Source organism: Dermacentor andersoni, chromosome 9 (genome assembly GCF_023375885.2).
Source record: "Dermacentor andersoni chromosome 9, qqDerAnde1_hic_scaffold, whole genome shotgun sequence".
Taxonomy (NCBI): Eukaryota; Metazoa; Arthropoda; class Arachnida; order Ixodida; family Ixodidae; genus Dermacentor; species Dermacentor andersoni.
In genome coordinates this window covers 12,705,117-12,727,782 of record NC_092822.1, presented here as the reverse complement: position 1 = coordinate 12,727,782, position 22,666 = coordinate 12,705,117, and the positions used below count along the sequence as shown (strand labels likewise).

Genomic DNA, 22,666 nt, shown 5'->3' with positions numbered 1-22,666 from the left:
TCCCTAGCACCACTAACCAACACACATTCATTCAACCATGAAACAAATAATTAGACAGCATAAATCTGGAAAAATAATAATGCGGTAAATAAGTCAATTACTTGTCGCGGTACCCTTTCTCTCTCTCTCTCTCTCTTTATATATATATATATATATATATATTGCAATATCGACTTGGAACGAATTCTAAGAATGCCACTAGTTTCGAGAGATATGCACCGTCAAAATTGTGGTAAAAATACATTATGTTCCACTCACTTTTTTAAGAGAAAGCCCTTTTATGCATTGAAGCACAGAAGTAACTGCAACGGCAATGCATTTCGTTATAAGTGGATATGCCTTGCGAAGTCACCGGCTACAATTCCTAAATTCGAATGGGCCGCAATATAATTACTTGAAAAAGTTAGCGGAATTAGGTTAATTATTCAAATAAGCATTCTGATTTCTCGTAGAACCCTCATCGAGTAACTTAGATCAAGTGTTAGAATTGTGCTAACTGCCGCAGGCAATTTTCAAAAATTATGTGCGGCTAAAAAAAAAAGGAAGAAAGTTAATATGCGCGCTTGCATTGTTATCTGTTACTCGTTGTGTATTTCTATATATGCCGGTAAAAGGTACTAGATTACCCTTTCTATTTTTCTGCCACAGCTTGTGTGCAAGTGTCGCCTCAGTTGGGAGGGCCCCGTGAGGCATTACTGCCTTTTGACCTCCCTTCCTAAATGTGAAGATGTACAGTTGAATAAAGTCTTCAGTTCAATTCAGTTGAAATTAAATGCTTTAGAAAAGTCTCTGAAGATATAAAATCAACTTGATTACCCGTCTACTGATTAGAAGAAAAATCATAACAAAATCGACTAGTTGCGTTACAATGATGTTGCCTTGAAACGGAAAACACGCTGAGGAAATCTTAGAATGTTGTTTGAGTCGAAGAATTTCGTGATGTGCTGATGAATAATATGCCGTAACTTTACGCGAATATAGAGTTAGAATTAGAGAGAAGCCGTTTATCTTATGCTTTTAACAATGGTAGAACTTTAGCTGCTTTCTGCGAGCTTTGCACTTGGTCGGAGTCTGATAGATGTCTGGTAAATAACAGTAAAGTATACCGCGACGTCAGAGAATAGCGTTAGAGATACCGTCATAACCTGAAGACATTTGGTAAACAGGCTCAAGATTTATTTTAGGATACCATCACAACTGATCACAGTGGCACCGATCGAGCTGCAGGCGGCCCATCATAAGCAAACTCTGGAACGCTTTTCTTATCGAGCGTGAAGACCAACACGGAATACGAGTTGAAAGCGTTAGAAATTATAAAGCCATCCTCAAAGAGGTACAAGATGTCGCAGTAAGTAAAACTGAAGTCCAGAATTTGCGAGGATTTGGTTAAAGTAGAAAAATAACACAAAAGTAAAATACTTTAGCGCATCTTGTCCGAGAACGAAGTTCTTCCCTGGAACTTTCGAACGAAGTGCCCACTACTGGAATTTAGGTATGTGTCGCATTTTCTGCGCGTGCAACTGCCATCACGATTCTTGCTTCCACAGGCACCACGCATTGCCTTCGGGCTCGTGACATCGCTGAGTTGACGTATCGCACTGTGCATCGACCTCATTTGGTGTTTGCATTTCGGCACAGCTTGTGAATGGTGTTGTGCATAACTGTAGAAGTTGCATAGGTATGAACTTGTTACCTGTGCAGTATAAACATTGCGTGAGATTACACGTCGCATAGAATAAAGACTAAAATAGAAAATTATGTGCATCGCGTTAATTTTATAGCATTTAATAATTACCCAATGCATTAGAACTTCACCTCACAGATTTCAACGTGTGTGCTGCATCTGCATCTTTTTATTCTAATTATTTCAACTGCCTCGCCGAAAAAAAATTTTTTTTTGGCTCTGAAGTCGTAAAGATCAACGAAAACGTACATAAAGTCCTATTTATTAAGTATATATAGTTGTTAGACCGAATGAAAGTCGTATGGCGCTGACAGCTCATTTGTTGTCGTTCTCGAAATGCTTGTTATATAAAGCTCCAGCTCAAGTACAGCACGCTCTTTCTGTTATTGCACGACAATACCGACTGGAAAAGAACAGCCGGTAACTTGAATGCTATAGGCGGTACGGACGCACTCCCTTCTGTGTTCAGCAACGCTGTGTGAGTGTTTCTGAGCGCAAGTCGGTTAATTTACTGGCATTACGGCAGCCTTCGGCGTAAACAAAATGCGCGTGAAGCAGTGGCCACACCAGGCTCATTCAGCACCACTGCAATCGTCGCGCCTCAAGGAAAGCTATCGCCCTCTCTCAGACAGGGAGGCACGTCGACCTCGTCTCGGCGGAAGCGACTGAGCCAGCCTCCCACAAAAACGCACGCCAGATCACCGATCGAGGCCGCGTGTAGCAGCTGGTATTCCGATCCCAGACGCACAACACGGCCCCCGGGCCGCAACCCACCGTCGGAGCCGCGGCGCTCTGATTGGCCGTCTGCGAACAGGTGTGCAGGCGCCCGCTGGCCAATAAGGCGTCGGCGGCGCGCTGCTCTCTCTCGCCGAATGGGCAGCGCTGGCCGGGCATGCCCGCCGAGCGACGCCATTGGTCGCGTCGGTCGCGGAGGGGTTCCGGCGGGTCCGGCCGTTGCCGCAGGTCGCCGCGTGCTACCGGGCGGCCGCGCAGTGGTGGCTCCGCCGATGACCACGTAACGAGGAGAGACTGCCCGTTGTTGTTGACCGGCCTCGTCGACGAACTATTGCGCCGCGGAAGACGGGTAAGCCAACCTGTTCGACACCGCGCGAACTCTCGATTCCGGAGCTTTTCGGGCTTTTCCAACTCGTGCGAGGAGAGCTCGGAGTTGTTTGGCTGGTTTATTGTATCGATTCCTTTCGTTCTAATCATTTTTTACCATCCATCGCTCACGACCGGTACAACAAGGCGATGCCGTAGGTGGAGCGCCGTTCGGCTCGCTGGCGAATTGCAAAAATGAAAACAATGGAATAGAATCACCACATTACCCCGACCTGGGGCACGGTTGCACCCTGGAAGTTGGGCTGTTCCCTCGGAAGCAGCAGAGAATCTGGTCGGGGAAATTGTGTTTCGCGGTTGTGGCATCCTCTCAGATTGCCAAAGGCTCTAGCATTCCGGGCACGTGTTTTGCTTCTCTGGTACTTTAAGCGCGTCTTGCGAAAGTCGTGGAACATTCAGCCTGCTCTGAAAATACTGACGAGTCTGGCAATGTTTGCTATATACTAAGCTAGAGGGGCCTTTCGTGTATTTCTTTTTATCAATGTCACGGTGCTGCTTCTATACCACGCGTCGACAACTACGCATCACGTCATATAAGACCGCCCTGAGCTGGTATGGTCGCGGTTTGCCGTTTTGGCTGTCTTGTTCATCCAACACTGGCCGAGAAATTTCAAATGGTGTGTCGTTCCCCGGGCTGCCCAAAGCAGCACAAAATAGTACAGTTACATTAGAAGCCGCTCTGCGTTGTCATCAACGTGGATCTCTCCGAGAGCTACTAAAGATTACTGCGTGAAGAAACGAGAAATTTATAGACACTACTGGGCTCAAGCTATATTTGCAGACCATGTGTATTCCATCAATGCGGCACAATGAGTTGAGAGGCTTGCGATTATTTCTTTGACATTTATCGTTGGTGAACATGTGAATAGTGTTATATGTATATCTGTGGACATGGACAAGCTGTTCTCATTGTAGCGTCTATGTTGCCCCGTCAGCCCGAAACTATGAAATCCTATACCACAGCCTTCATTGCCAATGATAAGAGAGCGAGAGAGTGAAAGGTAGGGAGGTTAACCAAGGATGTGCCCGGTTGGCTACCCTACACTTGGGGAGAGGGAAGGAAAAGAAGAGATAAGGAGAGAAAGGAAAAATGCAGCATCAGTAGGATGAGGCGCTAACAGAAGCACCATCAGCTGGAAGAAGCTTATTTCGCATCAGATTAGGTGTCAAGTACGAATAGGCGAAAAAACAACAATATAGCCGATGACCAATAAAGATTACGCATGTGCACTCTTGGATACATCGCACATGAAGGATCAGAATGCGTAAAAAAGTAGCAATTCCTGTGCCAGAAAACTGCGTCATAAGTCACCGTGCACACGATAGCTCCACAAGTGCTGTAGCGTTGCATCATTCTCCCTTGATGATATTAGAAGTGACGTCATGACGTCTCCCGGATCACTTCAAAGATTTAGTGTAAGGAAAGATCTTGTTGAAACTAGGCAATCCTTCACGTTGGGACGGTCACGCGGCTGCATCCACGCCAAAACACAGCATGCGCTGTAGCACCGAAAAAGGTTATGGATGCCGCTCCTGGTCATAGAGAGCGCAAATACAGCCATTGTTGACATGCCGAAGGCCTTCTGTTGAGCCTCTATGGACTTCAATGTGATTTATTAAGAGAGCTATGTTTATTTTCATAGCGATCGAACTTTTTATTTAGATTTTATTGCGTCGACTTCTTGCTGTTTGTTTCATTGTCGTGTAGACGTCACTAAGATTTGTTCTAAAAAGATATTGAGCCTCGTCGTAAGTTTCTGTGAGACTGTCTTCCTGAAAGTCAGTTTCAGGGGACGGAGCGAAACCTTTTCACAGCTGCAGAGTCACAGACAAATTTCCAAGAGAGAGAGAGAGAAAACAAGGGTAGGAAAGGCAGGGAGGTCAACCAGAACAGCATCCGGTTTGCTACCCTACACTGGGGGTGGGGGAAAGGGGAATAGAAAGAGGAAGACATTATAGAATAACCCATTCGGCATCGTGGATGCATGCAGGGTATATATTTGCGGATTTTGCGTGTTATTCTGAATATATAGTGTATACAAACGAGCGTCCTTCGGGGTTTGAAACAGGAATTGCCATTAGGAACCGATGAGACAGAGAGGAGAACAGTCAACTTACTAAATTCTTTTACTTAGAAAGAAGGGTTTTCCCGCCGCCTCATTCCAAGCTAAGCAAAAAGCCGCAGGCGGTCACGCTCAGACTCTTGCAAACGAACTCCTACCCAAATCCGGCGACCCTTAACAGCATATATCCCGACATTTATCCGAATTGTTCTTGCGTGGCCTGTGGTGAGGTTGCTACTTTGCCTCATATGATCTGGGAGTGCGCGTTGCTGGGTCTGTAGTTCACCAAGGAAGAGTGGGACGCGCTCCTGCGAACTCCCGTCTTTGAGGACCGAATCCTGGCCGTCCAGCGCGCCCGCGATCGGGCCGGCAGACTAGATCTGTCAGTCCCGTCGTGGGATTAGCCGGGTGCGCGTTTTATCGCGTTTTTGGGGACCCAATAAAAGTTCACTCACTCACTCACTCACTCACTGGGATTATGGAGTCATGTCGCAGCGTGCACACGCTATTAAGGCCATGTTAAATATGCGTCTTAAACTAGGATCCTTTCTCACACATCATAACTCGCGTATGCGGCGGCGCGGTAAATGTGGAACATGGATTGTTTCCTTACCATTGCGCAATCTTTCAACAGAAAACTGATACCACGCGAGTGTACAGGAACGTGTAACATATTTATAATATACATATACGCGTAATAGACAGCATATATACTGGACGTAAATATAACCTTAACTCGCAGTTGTTGATTTGTATAACTCTCAAATAACAATTCAAAATGCAAAGGTAGACACAGGTTATAACAAAGTCCAAATGAAATTTATTCATCAAATGAGGACTATTTTCCTTTTTTTTCATTTAAATTTTCTAGTACCACTTTCACGACTTTAATTTTATCTTTATTTCTATATTTCGTATGAGATTTTTTTTCTTGGTTGAGTAGCTGGTTCCTAAGCAGTGGTACATTTAATTTTGTCTTCCTTTATAATAGACAGCAACAATGCAGCGCTACTTGTTGCGTCATCATCAGAGGGGTCACGTATACGGGCATGCATGGTTTTACCGTTTCTTGCTGTTGGCAGTGTAATCGCTAGCAAATAGTTGAATTTCACATTGGAATATTACGCCTTAAAAATTACGCTACGTCGTACGCCTTTCGTTGAAGTCAGAACACCGCGTTCTGCTATACTTTTCGCTCCACAGTGGTGTTCCAGTCTCGTTCCCTATATGCGTATAGTTCTCTCCTTTTCAGCAATATGTATACCATTGAGGCCATGAAAAGACGTTCTACATTGAAATATTTACCTTTTACGTATGACAGCAATTTCTTTATTTTTCCCTCCTTCTTTTGTTTAGAGTGACCAGCTATAAATGTGTCTGTGAAATGTATGCGATAACTTGAAGGCGGTTTCCTACACCATACGTCACACTTGGAAGAATCATTACAGTCTCAAGTGAATTTTACTGTTCCTGGAATTACAAAAAAGTCCAATCATCCATCGCCGGCTCTGAAGCAACTTACGCTCCTATTACTGCACCAGACGTATCATGAGCACATTCATATATATACCGACGTTTAGACCTCACCTACCAGCTCAACTGCCGCATTCGTCGTTCTAGCTAAGCAGGTTACAGTTAGATTCAAATTGTCACACACGACTACGTCTATATATGTCGGCAGAACTTGCAGCTCTCCATGCCGCTATGACGTATGTCACCGAAGAGCCAACAGAGAAATGGGTTGTATTTTGTGATTCTAAGGCAGCTCTTCACACTATCAAGTCTGCATTACACCGCAGAACTTACGAGCAGATGATATCTGACATCAGGGAAGTGCACCATCATGCTCTGGAAAGAGGGCACGACATCATATTTCAGTGGATTCCTGCTCACTGTGGCATCGTCAGCAACAACCTAGCTGACAAGGCTGCCCGATCTGCCCATGAAGGTACCCAGACGCGTCCAACACCTTTGGCGAGGTCGGACGCTGCCAGGGAACTTCTCCTACTTGCACGCAAGAAGTCACAAGATCTCTGGATTTCAAGTGCCTTCATTTGCCGATTACGTAAACTGGACCCCACGCTACTAGTACAACTGCCATGTAGCCTTTCCCGCGGCGAAACAACCTTGTTGTGCCGTTTGTGGCTGGGAGTGGCGTTCACGAACGCATATATACTCCCATCGTTTGGGAATGGCCGAGAGCCCGATGTGCGACTCCTGTGGGTGCGAGGAAACCATCGAGCACCTATTGTGTACCTGCCCTCGCTACGATGTGCAACGCCTCTCTCTGCGGGCGACTTTGCACCGACTGGACTTAAAACCGTTCAACGAGTCAAAGATACTCGGATCGTGGCCACACCCGTCACTGGCACGAAAAGCGATTCGTGCACTAGCGCAATACTTGAAGTGCACCGGCTTAAGAGACCGTTTATAGTGTCCCTCTGTATAGTGTCCCTCCCACACGCACTCAGTGCTTACTCTCTCCCTTTTTGCTCTTTCTATTCCCCTTTCCCCCACCCCCAGTGTAGGGTAGCAAACCGGGTGCTCTTCTGGTTGACCTCCCTGCCTTCTCTTCTCTCTCTAAATTCAATTGACTGGCTCCTGTTTGGCTGTGAACTGCTAAATAGTTGAAATGCATCACTTCACCAATTATCATCTTTTTTTTTGTGCGCTTGAAATTTGAAGTTCATTCTGATAAAAAAGCCTATGCAAAGGTGGGTATGATATTGTACAGAAGGCGGTCCCATAGTGGAAGTACTGTACGGGGACCTCCTATGATATGTTACTTGAAATGTAAAACTACTAAGCAGCAAGAAAGAATAAAGAACAGCTACAATAAAATACGGGCAGTAACACAATTATTAATAGAATAATTAAATAAGTACGATCTTTCAGTGATTAAACAATTCTAGTCAATAAATAGATAGTCATTATTCAGCAAAAAGCTATAAAGCACAAGTTATTTAATTTGTCAAATTGTGTTTTTGGTTACGAATAAAATCACAAAGCAAACGTTTAAATGACGACACGGAAACAGAAGTTTTAATATTACAAGGCAATGAATTCCGCGATTAAATTAAAACAAAACCAACTCTTTGGGTACCGTAGTCAGTGCGGACTTTCGGAAGTATAAAATTGTTGTTTAGAGAAAAACGTGTATAATTTCTATTTGTAAGACCTTGCGTCAAAACAAATTTTAGAAAATGATGGTCTTTTATTGCTCGATGTGCGAATATGTAAACATTCAATTTTATAAGATTAGTAATCCAGAGTATGTTAAGATTGCAGTAAAGTTCTGCAATATGTGACAAATACTCTTAGTAATTACGGATTACGGCGATTACTCTTAGTAATATTATGGATGGCTTGATTTTGGACATGTTGTAAGGAAGAAAGATGAGGTTTGACCTCAGGAAGTTAGGCAATAGTTTAGATGGCTACGAATGAATGCGTAATATAGAGTGACCAGAGTATGTAAATAAAAATAACACCTAGCTTCGAACAGAATTCTAAACGTGTACAAAGTTTTTCTTTGTAGTTCGTGGATATACAAGTTAAATTTTAAGCGTGAGTCAAGCTCGACACCAAGGAATGAATAATGAATGGTTAGAGGGATAAAAAGCATGCAAAGCAATAAAAATTGGCAGAACTTGTGAATCATTATTGGGCTAGAACTGAAGATTACGAACTTAGTTTTGGAAGGATCAATTAAAAGTTCATTTTTAGCACACCAAGTAGAGATATTTATAAGATAAGCATTAAGCATCGGTATCAGATTGTTTAAAGAGTTACCTGAAGATAGAAGAGTGGTGTCATCGGCATATAGGATGCATTCTGTTGGTGAAGTTCGACATTTACGTAGATCGTTAATATATAACAAAAATAAGAGCAGAACGAGATTGAGCCTTGTGGAACTCCGATGTTAGTTATTACTTTGTTAGGAGAAACGCCAGAAATGTATATTATTTGCTCACAATCAGGTAAGTAACTTTGAAAGAGATTTAAAAGGGTTCCTTCAATGCCATAAGAAGCAAGTTAAGAGAATAAAATGACATGATTAATTGTGTCAAGAGCTTTAATGAAGTCTAAAAAAACAGAACCAACGTAGTTACCTTTGACAATTTCAATTTTACATTTATCAGTGAAATAAATAAGAGCAAGGTTAGTTGAATACCTGTGACGGAATCCAAATCGTTTAGGATGAAATTAGTTAAATTTTTCGAGATAGCTGGACAGGCGAATGTGAATTAGTTTTTCAATAACTTTACTACAAAATGGAGGAAAAGAAATTGGTCTGTGATTGGAAATTAGTGATTTATCACTCTTTTTAAATACCGGGATTACCATACTTATATTTAACGCGCTGGGAAATATAGCTGTTTGAAAAATTGCATTAATTATGACGGCGAGCACATCCGCAATGATATCAGCAACCAATTTTATGTGGTTAGCATGAATAACGTCTACACCAGCACAAGAGCACTTTAGGTTGATTGTTATACTCTTTACCTCTTCAGGAGTTGTGGGAAAAGGAAAAGAAATGACTGACCACTTTATGAATTTAACAAGTCATAGTCGTGGAGAAGCCGGCGACATATTGTGTTTGTTGCCACCATTTCCATTTCATAAATAAATAAATAAATAAATAAATAAATAAATAAATAAATAAATAAATAAATAGATTCAACCAGCACTCTGGTTGACACATACGAAAATCTCTCCCCTCGGGTGTTGAAGCATTCACTAAAATGGATGTATCTAGAAAGAAAGCATGTTTTTAGCGCATTCTACGGGATGCGAAGATGAATGCGAAAGATGTGCGATCAAAGATATTTTTATACGCACAACTGTATCGTCCGACATAGCGCTTAATGTTTGCAAGAGAGGAAGCGCCGGGGCTATACTTTAACTGGCCCCAAAATCTCTGCGCCCACGAGCTTTTCTGCATTTCACCACTACCGGAAACCTGTCGCCGTTACTGGAAGTCGAACCCGCGACAGGTCCTGACGCTCTGCACGCAGCTAAGTTTCGTAGCCACAGAGCCGCCGCCTGCGACAGGTGCCTCAAAACGTAAGTTTGAAGCGCTACGCTACATACGGCACTTAACGATGCAAACGGTGATACCATGACGAAAAGCTGACGGATACATATTTAAAAAGAGCATCGCACAGCAGTAAGCCAGAGACCGAGTACACGCACTTGTCAAGTACGTGAAAAAAAAAAGACAACTAATTATCAACTTGAACAACGATGGCATATGAATTGCATATGAATTCGTTGCTGCGTTTTTCTGGTTGATCATTAGTATTCACTTCTATATAATTGAGCAGCGCGTGACCTTCAAATTTAAATTATCAGCAATTTAATAAAAAGCCTATGGTGGCTAAGCTTATGCTGCTTCTACAGGTTGTTTAACCACTTTGGTGAAAAAAATTACAGTAAACAAATACGCAATTAAAAAAAAGTGTTTTTAGTATAGCGATTGCGCGATGTGCTTATATATTATATAAAAACTTGAAGACAACTCCATAAAGCTTGTTGGACACTTTCAGAGCGCTTCTGCTTCGAGTTAGTCATTAACAAATTTGGCAATCAATACGCTAATTATGCGTTCGCAAGCGGAAGTTTCGGCACAAAGACTAATTTGTCATATTACGTATAGCTGATTGCTCATAGGTGACCAGGCTGGGAGCCAGGCGGAGCTGATAACAGCTGCACTCCTGGTCCAACTGAGGCTGGCTGCCCTCTTTCCCAAGCAATAAGCTGCGTCAAATCGCTGATTGTCTTTTTGCCAAGACTGCCACTTCTGAATGAGAAATTGTAGGGTATTGATTGTCAAAGTTAATATGGAATATCATGGAACAGAAGTGCTCTGGAAGCGTCAAGTAAAATAGAGTTGTCCTCGAATATGATTGCCTTTGAGAGGGGGGAAGGAGGGATGATAAATGAAAGGCGGGAAGGTTAACCAGGACTGAGCCCGGTTGGCTACCCTACACTGTAGTGAGTGTCTTCAAGTTTCTAATATAAGCGCATACAATAATAATAATAATAATAATAATAATAATAATAATAATAATAATAATAATAATAATAATAATAATAATAATAATAATAATAATAATCATCGGTCTGGCTACGTCCCCTGCAGGGCAAACGTACATTCTTACCTCTTCAAATACGATGGTCTTCACGTTTCTAATATTAACGTATACCATAATCGCTAGACTTTAAAAGCGTTATAGCAAAACATTTTTAAATGTTTTTGTTAGGATTGCCTGTGCGCGAAAATTGTGTCCACCGATACGCATAAATATCTGTGCAAGCAGAATTTGCGTAGCCAGCGCAGCCTTGTTATTAAAATTACTGATAGTATAACTTTGAAGGCCCTGTGTACAATTTTTTAGGGCTCGCGAATGGAAACAGCGTTATCCAGGAGACAATGGCTCGCGGCCAGGCAGAATCATTGGAAGCATTATTGCGACAAACGAGACGTTGAAAAGTACGGCTTGTGATGCAAACGACGTGAGGTGCGCTAAGGCAGAGAAATTGCCATCGCGGTTCATTCTTTCACTTTTATTTTCGCTCAATACCATTTGGCGGTTCAGGGAGCAGCGGATAAAAAGAATACAATAAGCGGATTATTCAAATGAACACAAGTGCTATATAGCAACGTCGATTTAAACATGGAAGGGTCAATGATTGACAGGATGGAAGCTGGCAGGTGGTTCCAGTCATCGCTTGACCTTGATACGAAAGATCCTGCATACCGCTTGGTCGCGGACATTGGTATATATACTTTCGACAGGTGGTCGAGGTAAGGTTGTACAGATGAGCTGGAGGTTCTTCAGAGAAATGAGCTGAGGAGCGCGACAGTACTGAGTCACGTAAGAAAGAGAGGACAATAACAATGACTTGATATTTTTAACGCTCGAAATTCGGCCATGTTTCTGGCGATGATGGTGGTGGCCCTGTTGGGGATAGATTCGAGAGAATGAATTAGATGTTGCTGTTCAATGTACAACATGACGAAAGCCCTTAGATGGGTTCTTCTTTCTGGGGTTTTACTTTCCGAAATCATTCCGGATTGATTTTGACCATCTGAGGTTCTTTAACGTGCACGCAATGCACGGTACACGGGCCTTAATGCATCTCGCTTCCATCGAAATGCTGTCGCCAAGGCCGGGATTTGATTTCGCGACCTCGAGCTTAGCAGCGCAACGCCAAAGTCACTATACGTAACCACGGCGAGCACCTTCAGATTGATTAAATACAGAAGCACTTTTTCTTAGAGAGAAGTCAGCTTTGACGAATGCTTCTTAGAAAGCTGCGCACGCTCAGACACCTTGGAAGCCAACAGGTTTGCAAGTACACGCTGCCGTCCGCATATATCTGTCCCGGTTTGAGAACTCAGAGTGGGCTCGTGGCTCCATAGTAGTCCTTTAGCGTGCTCAGCCGGATTGCGACTGACTCGCGCGCTGCACCAACCACGTGAGGTTACAAAGCACTGCAATTTGTATCTACCTGCGACCAGGCAGCCGAAATTCACTTAATCAGTCAATCAGTCAGCCAATTAATAGTTTATTGACCAGACATAGGATGGATTGTCAGCTTGGCTAAGCACCCAGCTCAAGAGACGGTAGAAAAAGCCTAATTTTATTTACATTTGCCGACGGCATTGCGATTTTCTGGTCAAAGTAGGCGACGGAGATGCAATAGCTCCTGCCGATCAGAAACACTGAGACTTTTAATGACCCGTCTTAACTGCTGTAACTGATATTTAGGTATATGTCCTGCGGCTGTTGAGGCGTCGCTATAGCATGCCCATAGGCCAGAAAATGGCTTCTGTACCGAGAGCGTACAATAATTTACAAGCCAGCGCACAAAATGATTCTCCGTCGTAGCAAAGAAGAATGAAGCGTATTTCCGCTGCATTTCTAAAATACTTATGGTCTGGAATCATACGCCATCTACCTCTCCATTTCAGGCTGTGCAGTAAAACGCTGTTATCGCGGCCGAAAGGCGAATAAATTTACATTTGAGTCCTTAATAGCACTTTCAACACTCCGGCTGTACCGGAGTGTTGAAGCACAGTCATCACTCCATAACGCAGACGCGTCGACGCGGAGTTACGTCTGAAACGCCCTCCATCTGGTCGATTCCTCAGAATGACTTGGCACATAACCACACGTTTCTGATGATATGCGGAGCGCGAAGCTTCCTTCCTATGCACCTACGTCTGTGCGATATAAAGAAACTATTAGAAAGGTAAAATTTGGCGAATGGTGTCAGGCTACAGTGAAGACATCGATCATGTGACTTGGCTTTGCAATGGAGAAGTTGCGAGCCTTCCAAGAAATGCGCATATTAAATATTTTATCTGGTTTATTTCATTTCATTTATTCCACCTTAAGGGCGTTTGGACATTACACAAGGAGCGGCTTACACCTGTGGTCGATTCATGACATAACGGAAAGAAAATAAAATTAAAGCTGTCAGCGCCTAAAATTTTTTGCTGTAGCCAGTGTTTCACATAAAAAATTTTGTGGAAATTCAGGGAAAAAAATACGAAACTGAGCAATAAATTTAACTAGGAGGTTCATGTTAAACTTCTAAAGCGCTCTGAAGCGTATATGAGAATACGAGTAACAGTGACCGAAAAATATAGGCCGAGACGTGTTGTCGCCTGGTCCCGTGCTCCTGACAGTGTTATTCGAGCTGTCACCTGCGATTAAGTGCGATTTAAGAAATTATCAAAGGCTTGGTACTGGGATCAGCGTCTCCCTGGCTTTCAAGCCTCAGCCGGCGGCAAACACTCCGGCCACATTACGCACGACACAAGTATCGAAAAGTAAAGGTAATAACCCACCTGATACAAAAAATAAAAAAATAAAAGAAACCCGCTGCCAGACTCCCCAAGAGTTCAGCCCACGATGAGAGACGGGAGGCCTCGGCCGAACGTCAAAAGTGATGGATCGACCGAGGCACGCAGATCGGCACCGTGCTCGGGTCATCATCACGGAAGAAGACAATTTTGCGGCTTAAGGACGCCAATTGTGACCCACTGCACCACTCGTTGAACGAGAGGAAACGCGTCGCTCGAGGGAAACGTATAATCACACGCCGAAGAGCCGTGTGTATACGGCGAACGTATTTATGCTAACGGGGCATGGTAATGCAAATTGTCGCCGTGCGCCTAACGCCATCCCAGCCCAACTCCTCCTTCTAAGTGGAGTGTGTACGAAGGACGTAAAAGAGATGGGCACGGAGCGAGTCCTCGGAAAAGAAAGCCTCCGAGTGAGCTCGAACATGTTGTTTTCGTTCTTGTCTTTTTTGTGCAAGCGACGTGCTTCCTTTTGAGCGAGACTTTTACGCCCGCGAGTTTGGCGCACGCTGTAATTCACCGCCCTCAAAATACACCCCGTGGCAAACGACGGCACAAAAAGCGGACATTACACAGTGCCATTCTCGTATCGTTTTCTCTTCAAGAGTCTTTCACGTAGCAGCGCTCGCGTTATGTCGGCTATAGTTGACCGCCCTGTATATGGCCGCTTAAGTGCGCGGTGATATACGGATGCTCTGCGAATGTGCGGCAGGATCTGTTGGTTTCCCAAAAACATGAAATCCTGGTAGGGCTCGTCTGATGTGTCTGCGTGGTTGAATCGTCGTACTTGCAGGGAGTGAGTGACTGAGAAAATGTCTTACAATTAAGAGAAAGGTATATTTTGTTTACAGTTATGTCACAAAGTCAGTAGGCGAAGTATTGATTCAATAGGTGAAATATTATAGGCAGCGAGAGAGCGTGCGCAAGGGACGTGGAAAGTGAGAAGTTGAACGAGACGCTGAGTGAACACCATGAGCGTAAATGGGTCAGTAACCATTTATGGTTGCATGGGTGATAGAACTAGCGAGCTTGTGTGTCATTGGACGAATATAAGAGTGCGCGAGGATGAGTACAGGTTAGATGATAGATGGCCGGAATGGGTGATTCTGCTAAATCAGTGAGCTATAGTGGCGAGATCTAGTTTTCGTAACTTGCAGATGCAAATATTTTATTTATTTATTTATTTATTTATTTATTTATTTATTTATTTATTTATTTATTTATTTATTTATTTATTGGTGAGGGGGATTGAGGGGGAAGGAGGGAGTGCCCATTGTGGCCGCCGCGTTGGCGAAGCAGGGCTGACGCTCGTATTTGCTTAGACAGCGATAAACTGCGTAGCATTTGATCACTATAGAGAATTTGCCGCAATGGTTACGGAGCCAGTGTGGTATCTCTGGCAACGGCAGCGCGGGTGAGGCTACCTGACCTGTCCTCTGCATACCAGCACCAGTCAGCAACAGATGTAGATACAAGTCTTAGCTCGCTATAGCGCGTGAGCTTACAATGCCACATTGGAGCTAGGTAGAATTTGCCACCCCACTGCTAAATCTGCATCTGCAAAAGTGTCTTTCGCCTTGGATACCACGAGCTGGAGCAACACTTTTGTGCCACCTGTGGCTCGGTGTGGCATTCGCAAGTGATTATTTATTCCCTCATCGGAATGACTGAAAAGCCTTGCATGCGACAAGTGCGGTTGTGAGGAGATGATCTGGCATCTCCTCTGTGACTTCTCCCTGTGCAGCGTGCAATAGAAAAGAGCTGCGCATTACAAGCAGCACTCTAGCCACTTGCCGGATGAGAGAATTCTGGGATACTGGAACAGAGAGTCCTCATCATCATCATCATCATCATCATCATCATCATCATCATCATCATCATCATCATCATCATCATCATCATCATCAGCCTAGTTACACCCACTGCAGGGCAAAGGCCTCTCCCATACTTCTCCAACTACCCCGGTCATGTACTAATTGTGGCCATGTTGTCCCTGCAAACGTCTTAATGTCATCCGCCCACCTAACTTTCTGCCGCCCCCTACTACGCTTCCCTTCCCTTGGAATCCAGTCCGTAACCCTTAATGACCATCGGTTATCTTCCCTCCTCATTACATGTCCGGCCCATGCCCATTTCTTTTTCTTGATTTCAACTAAGATTTCAACCCGCGTTTGTTCCCTCACCCAATCAGCTCTTTTCTTATCCCTTAACGTTACACCTATCATTCTTCTTTCCATGGCTCGTTGCGTCGTCCTCAATTTCAGCAGAACCTTTTTCGTAAGTAATAGAAGACCTCAAATGCGTTGCTACTTTCCTTGAGGTCATGTATAATGGGTGTTTATGTTCGCACCTTTTTCTTCCTCTTACTTTTTATGTAATTTCGTTTATCATTCTATCATATTTAATTCTAATTACCCCTTTTACCCAGAACAGGGTCGCCCACCTGCCTATACACTGGCTAACCTTCACTGCCCTTCTCTCTCTTCTTTCTGGTCCTTCAGCGTATATATTGCGCAGCTGTGCTCGATCTTACCACAGTGGCACCGTTCTTCCTTCGGAATAAGCGCTCTGGCAGTACATATCTAATTACATAACACTGAGCGCTCCTAACACAACATCGCTGCTCGTATCGCTGTTTTGACAGACGCATTTAGCGCACCTGGAAACCAGCAGCATAGAGCATTTGTGTTTTGCACTAATGTAGCTTGTGTTGAAACTGCTAGCGAATATACTGAAACTTGTCCCGTCGGCCACGTCACTATCTACGTGAGTTGAAGAGTAGTATCGTTTTGCATTGGTTTCGGGTTGAGAAACCAAACCGATGACTTAGTGATGGTCCTCATCAACCAGAGGGGTATTCCTATTACTAAACAATTAACTAACGCCGAACAGACATCGTGAACATGTTAGACCTCATCGGGAGATATTTAGAGTTGAAAGTCTCAGGTGATATCGCCACTAGTCCTCCGTTCCTGCGTGATTTTCGGCTTATTAAGCCTCCACTCACAATAAGAATGAATCATTCTCGTTATTCCAGAAGTGTATAGTACACCGCGATTACTAAACTGAACATTTCAGTTTAGATTTGGAGCACTTGTCCAGTTTTGACAACCAACCTTTGCCCGGAAAGGCACTCTCAGCACCTTGGCAGGACCATCGACGTCGAAGGGATGTTCAAAATGTCATTGTCAAATTTCTATATAGGAGGGTGGTCTCGATTTGATACTTGGAATATACTTCACTGTTCATGCTTATTCAAACCGCCATTTTTGTACTAATCGTCGCTACTTCTCTTTTTCTTCTTTTACTCCCATTCGGAGATGTTCTCTGGTTATGCTCCCTGTCTTTCCTTTGCATTTCTTTCTCTCGTTCACTGCTCCCATTCCTGTTCCCCGATCTCGAGTAGCTGGTAGGAACTTCGATTCAGGCCAACCTGCCAACTTTTCCATCACAAATTAACTCTCTTTCTCTCTCTGTTCGTATTTTAAGAAGGGTCTAACAAAAGTTTTTTCGCATATGGGACCTGCAGCGCCCAGCCCTCTTCGAACGCACCTTTGTTCAGAGCCAAGCGACGTCGCCGACTCCGCGGCGGTGGTACTGCCCCGAGGCGTTGTCGTGATCACTGCCGCGCGAGCCCTCCTCTCCCTCCAATAACCGTGAATCAAATCTCGCGAGCAGCCCATCGGCCCCGGTGTGCCTCGCCGAGAGCGAGCCGCGTCGCTAATATCGCTAATATGCCTTCGTGACGCGCCACCGAACCCATCCCGCGAACGCGCAGAGTTGCTGCCGTCGAGGAATGCTTTCGCTGAACTGGATCGGTCTTTTTCCGAGAGCCTACAGTCGCACGACGTCCCTCGCATTACTTCGTCCGCGTATAACTACGCCCTGTATATATACGCCCCGCCGCGACGTCACAACAAAACAGCAAGTGAGAGGCACCATCTACACCGACCGACACGACGCGGCTAAGGAACGACAGTACGGGCGAAGCCGTGCAATTTAAAGAAGAACCGAAGCCACAGACGGAGCGAGGAGACCAGGGGAAAGAAGGGAGTGAAATATACCCGCGCGACGAGCCACCGCAGCGACGTCGCAAACGAGATCGTGTGCACCGGCGGAGACGACTGGCGTTCGGGTCACGCGTGCGAAGCTCGTGATACCCACTGTGCATAGGCATGCGTGGCCTTCGCTCTATTATCGCGCATTACTCGCTGGCATCCCGCGGCGCTCCATCTTTGGGACCGTTTCCACGCTCCGTCTCGGTGGATGATGCCGCGCAGCGCCCTGTACAGAGAAGCGCGTCGTCCTGTCGAATTGAAGTATCGGTCTGCGTTTAGCGCGGCTATTGTGTGCGCCGGAGAGCGGAACACGCGCGAGCAGGATGTGCGCGATGCTGCGCTCTGTCGCGACGGAAATTATCACGTTCGTCGGAAGCCCCGCGGATTTAATCGCTGCTCGTGCGTGAAAGGTCGGTGCGAAATTTGTCCGGGACGTCCGCGTGGGGGTAAGACGTTGTCCGCACGGCTGCCATTGCGATGGCCAAGGCAGCCCATAGGCGCTCGATAGCGAGACGCTCGTACTGTTTTAATTGAAGTAGAGGAGAAGCACCTTAGAATATTATAGTTGTAGCTGCTACTACTACTACTACTACTACTACTACGATGACGACTCCACTAATAATAATAATAATAATAATAATAATAATAATAATAATAATAATAATAATAATAATAATAATAATGATAAGAAGAAGAAGAAGAAGATGTAGAAGATTAACAACAACAACAGCACATACCTTTCATCAATGTTATGCAGAAATTTGCGGGCGAAATTAAGCGGGGCGTTGCGTACCAGAAGCCTGACAAATGCCCGCAGCCATCTCTGTACAGGGCTGTTAGCAAGAGCAGCCTGAAGGAAAACTAGCGATGAAATCATGTGAAGCAATGTCGTTGCAAAAGAAAAATTCAGTAAGAGAAAATAAATATATGGTTCAGGACTGCAGATATGGTATGGTAGTGGCCTCTGTATGCACGGCTAAGCAATAACCACGCATAGTTCTATCGCGTTCGGTAGGCACGGACGTGTCGGACCACATCAACACATCCTGTGTTCATACGATGAGGCAGCTCGAGTACGCTCGCGCTGTGTACGTGATAATCTTTCTGGTTGTTTATTTGTTTCTTTTTCTTTCATTTCTAATATTTTCGTTTTACCTGTATCTTTATGGGAAAAGCAGTAGCCATCACACTATACAGTGATTACACCTCCTTTTATAATTTCGTTGCAGCGAAAGGACAGAATGTAGCGTAACATCAAGTACGGTAGAGGGAAGAAACAAAAGAAAAAGAAAATGCAGGAAGCAAACTAAACAGCACACTAACCCAATATAAGCTAACAAGAAATATTAAAGAGACACTAAAGGGAAAGATAAGTTAAGCCGTTTAATTACTAATTACTAGCTAATTACCCTTCTACAATAAAGAAAAGCCACTCTTGACTGGGGAGGAAGCCGGAAACTATGCAAAAACCAGAGACGGGTGGCGACATTGCCTTCAAGTTCCCAAACCAGCTCGCCGTGACGTCATGGCTTCTGATGACGTCTGCTCGGCCCTAGCTAGATTTCTTTTCGGCAAGGATGAACCACATTGTGTTTATAAAGAAGCCAAGGTCTCAATTTGTAGGTTTTCAGAACCTTTACTGAGCCAGAACGACTCAAATACGAGGAAATGCACTGGAACCAGGGACGACGGAACAACTTACCATCGATGTGATGGCTCAAGGAAATTCGAGTTTGCCCTTCGTCAATTTTTTTTTAGCCATCGACGCCTTACAGCTAAATTAACGAAAATGGAATTGTGAAGAATACTTTGTCAGCCTATAATGATTTTCCATTTCTCTTTCGTGTCCGTTCAAAGAATGAGAGGTAATTTAAAGGGCTTTTCATTAAACACGCAATCGGTGCTCAGTGTGCAGGCAGGCCTCCCCGGCTGTCCGCACGTACACAGGCAGCGACAGCGGAGTTGCCGCTCCAGCGCTGAGCGTCCGCCGTCGAGTTGCAGCTCAGCGGTGGCAGCGACACGAGCGGGCGACCGGCCGCACCAGCAGCCACCACGGGTCACCGGGGCGCGGCCATGGTCCAGGCCTGCGGTGCTGGGCCAGGCCACCAGGCTGAATGGGACATAAACGACAGCCACGTGCCCAAGGTGCGTGCCATACTTCTGCATACACTCTCGAGCAATTTGAAAGGGAACATCAAAGTTGCTTTCGAAAGGTCGCACATGCCTTGCATAACGGTTGGCGTGCAATGAACAAGCTACTAGATAAGATTAGATTTAGCTTTAACCCCCCCCCCCCCCCCCCCGAATCCAGTGTAGGGTAGCCAACCGGGTCCAACCTGGGTTACCACTTTGCCCTTACTTGTCTTTCTTGGAGGCATGTACTTATGCGACTTCATTTCATTCCCAGGTGGACTAAAGCACTATGAGCGACGAGAATTACACGAGAAACAAAAAGTGCTGAATAACGTAAAAAAGAAGCAAAGAAGCAAATTGTGGATAATAATTAATGCCACACTTAAGCGCGAGATTAAAGAAAAGTAGGAATTAAGTTTGAATGCATGCACAGCATGGGTACCTTGAGGTCATAAGTTGCACAAAATTTTGCGGAGCAAAATTTTGTAAGCTATTGTATTGGAATGGCGGATTCACCAATGTGCGCTAAGTGCAAGTGTGAAGAGACCATCAGTCACCTTCTGTGCCACTGTTCTCGCTTCGATAATGAACGTGAGACTCTCCAGTGTGCCTTAAATAGACTGGATGACAGGCCATTTACGGAAGCGAAAATCTTGGGAGCCTGGCCTCACAGTTCATTAGACCAGAAAGCATTTCGAGCGCTTTTTCGCTACCTTAGGGCAACAGACTTGAGTGCCCGACTATAGACATCCTACACCTAAGTTCTCTCTCTCTCTTTCCCTCCCCATTCCCCTCCCCATGTGTAGGGTAGCAAACTGGACTCAGTCTGGTTAACCTCCCTGCCTTTCCGTCTTCCCTTCTCTCTCTCTCTCTGCGGAACAAATAAAGTCCTCCTTGCAATGTTTGGAGAAAGCCACAGTACAGGAATATTTCCTAACGATATGTGCAAGACTCTCCATTGTTCTAAGTTCATGTATAGTTACTTGTTACAATATACTATTAAGATGTGAGACTCAAATCCACACTACGTCGTTGTGTGGATCGCTGCTTAACGGATTCAGTGTTCGTTGTGATATTGCTTACGACTGTACGCTGCTGCGGTAACCAAAGACGACGTCATCTGACGGAGGCGAAGAAAGGTGTGCACTAGAAGCTGAGTGCGCAGGGCACCCACGATCCGTCCCATGTCACTTGGTATGGAGCTTGAACCAAGGCCCTTTACAGGCCTTTAAGAGACAGCGTTCATTGCCTCAAAAGCATCCCCTCTTAATAGGGACAGTGTTTAGCGTGTCAGGGACGTGCCTGTACGATATTACTCGCGTTTCTTGCTGTTCCGAGGCCACGGACGAACACAAGTGCTCTTGTCGAAACGTTGGCTCCAAATACGTCCCTTTTTCGACCATCTGTTGGTCACTTCCATCTTCCTGTGTACACCCTGTCCCGTTTAGATAGGGAAGGGCTATATCGAAGAATAAACAGCGAATATCTCGCCGACCTGTGACTCGCAGATGATATTGTCCTCTTTGGCAACATTGGAGCCGATTTAAACATCTGAGGACTTTAACCAACAAATATTAAGTGTAGGTATAAAGATTAATATACAGAAAACTACAGTAATCATTAGTGGTCTAGCAAGACGTCAAAAGCTCGTGGTTGGTAGTCAGCCATTTGAAGTTATGCTACAGCACATTAACCTAGGTCAAGTACATCAAGTATAGTCACAGGGGCAACCGGACAATGAGAACAAGCTCTGCTCAAGGAAGATTATTAACACTGTTACACGTCGCTTGGGGTGATTACTACAATAAAAAAACATGTTAATTTCTATCTCACGTATGTAGCGAAGAATAAGTGTAGCGAATACAAGGAAAACAGACTGCGAGCAGCACTCGCCTCCATAGTCCCTCCCAGACAAACATTCACTTACTCGCGAGCCAGTCCCCTTCCTGAGCACGTTTCATCTGGCTCCCTTACTTCGCATACCTCACCTCGCTTCTCACTCGATCCGCGCCAGCTCTCCCGCGGCGCTTCGAGTGAAAACCAGAAGCGCGAGACCGTCTCGACGCGGCGCGCCTCGCGGCTTCTCGAAGACCCGAGCAAAGGCGCGATGAGCGGCGCACCCCAACCCGTCGTCGTATACCGGCTCGGCCCCAAGCGTGCGTGCGTGTGTGTGCCCAGGGGTGGCCCGAGCGCGTAATGGACGACGCCGCTGTCGACAACCGGTCGTTACGTCTTGTGTGTGTACGTGCATGTGCACGCGCCCGGGCGGCGCGGCGTGCCGACCTCCGAGTGTTGCAGCCATCGCCGCCGTTTCGCAGCGGCTACGGCGGGAGCGGGAGAAGCGGCAGGGCCACTATGGGCGCGACCGCGACAGCCAGCTGAGCTTGACCACTGACCGCAGGGGCAACGGCAGGAGCTCGGCCGGCGGCAACGCGCGGAATGATAGCGTCCGTCGCTTCACGGTTAGGCTTTTCTGTCTCGCGCGTGCCACGTTCCTGGACAGACGAGCAGCAGCTGCCTTGCGCTGTGCCCCCCTCGAACCATACGGAGGCGGGAGAAGACGCGGCGTCTTATGACGCATGGATTCTGCGGTCTAAAAGAGGGAGCGGGATTTAAGTACCATTCCGAAAGGGTAGGCCTCGCAGGGCACGTCAGTCAGGGCATGACAAGCGGGAGGAACCGAGCTGGCCGCTGACTGCGCGTCGTCGACGATCCCATGCGTGGAGCG

General features: G+C 45.4%; 1 protein-coding gene across 2 annotated transcripts in view; it reads left to right on the top strand.

Annotated features, from left to right (window-relative positions):
- Positions 1-2,625: 2,625 nt before the first annotated feature.
- LOC126527465 (chorion-specific transcription factor GCMb-like) overlaps positions 2,626-22,666 on the top strand; it is a 45,488-nt gene continuing 25,447 nt past the window's right edge. For both annotated transcript variants that reach the window (XM_055068531.1, XM_055068532.2), the window contains exons 1-2: positions 2,626-2,768; positions 19,714-19,950. In XM_055068531.1, the coding sequence (XP_054924506.1) occupies positions 19,879-19,950 (72 nt within the window). In that variant the 5' untranslated portion in view covers positions 2,626-2,768; positions 19,714-19,878. The remainder of the gene's footprint in view (positions 2,769-19,713; positions 19,951-22,666) is intronic.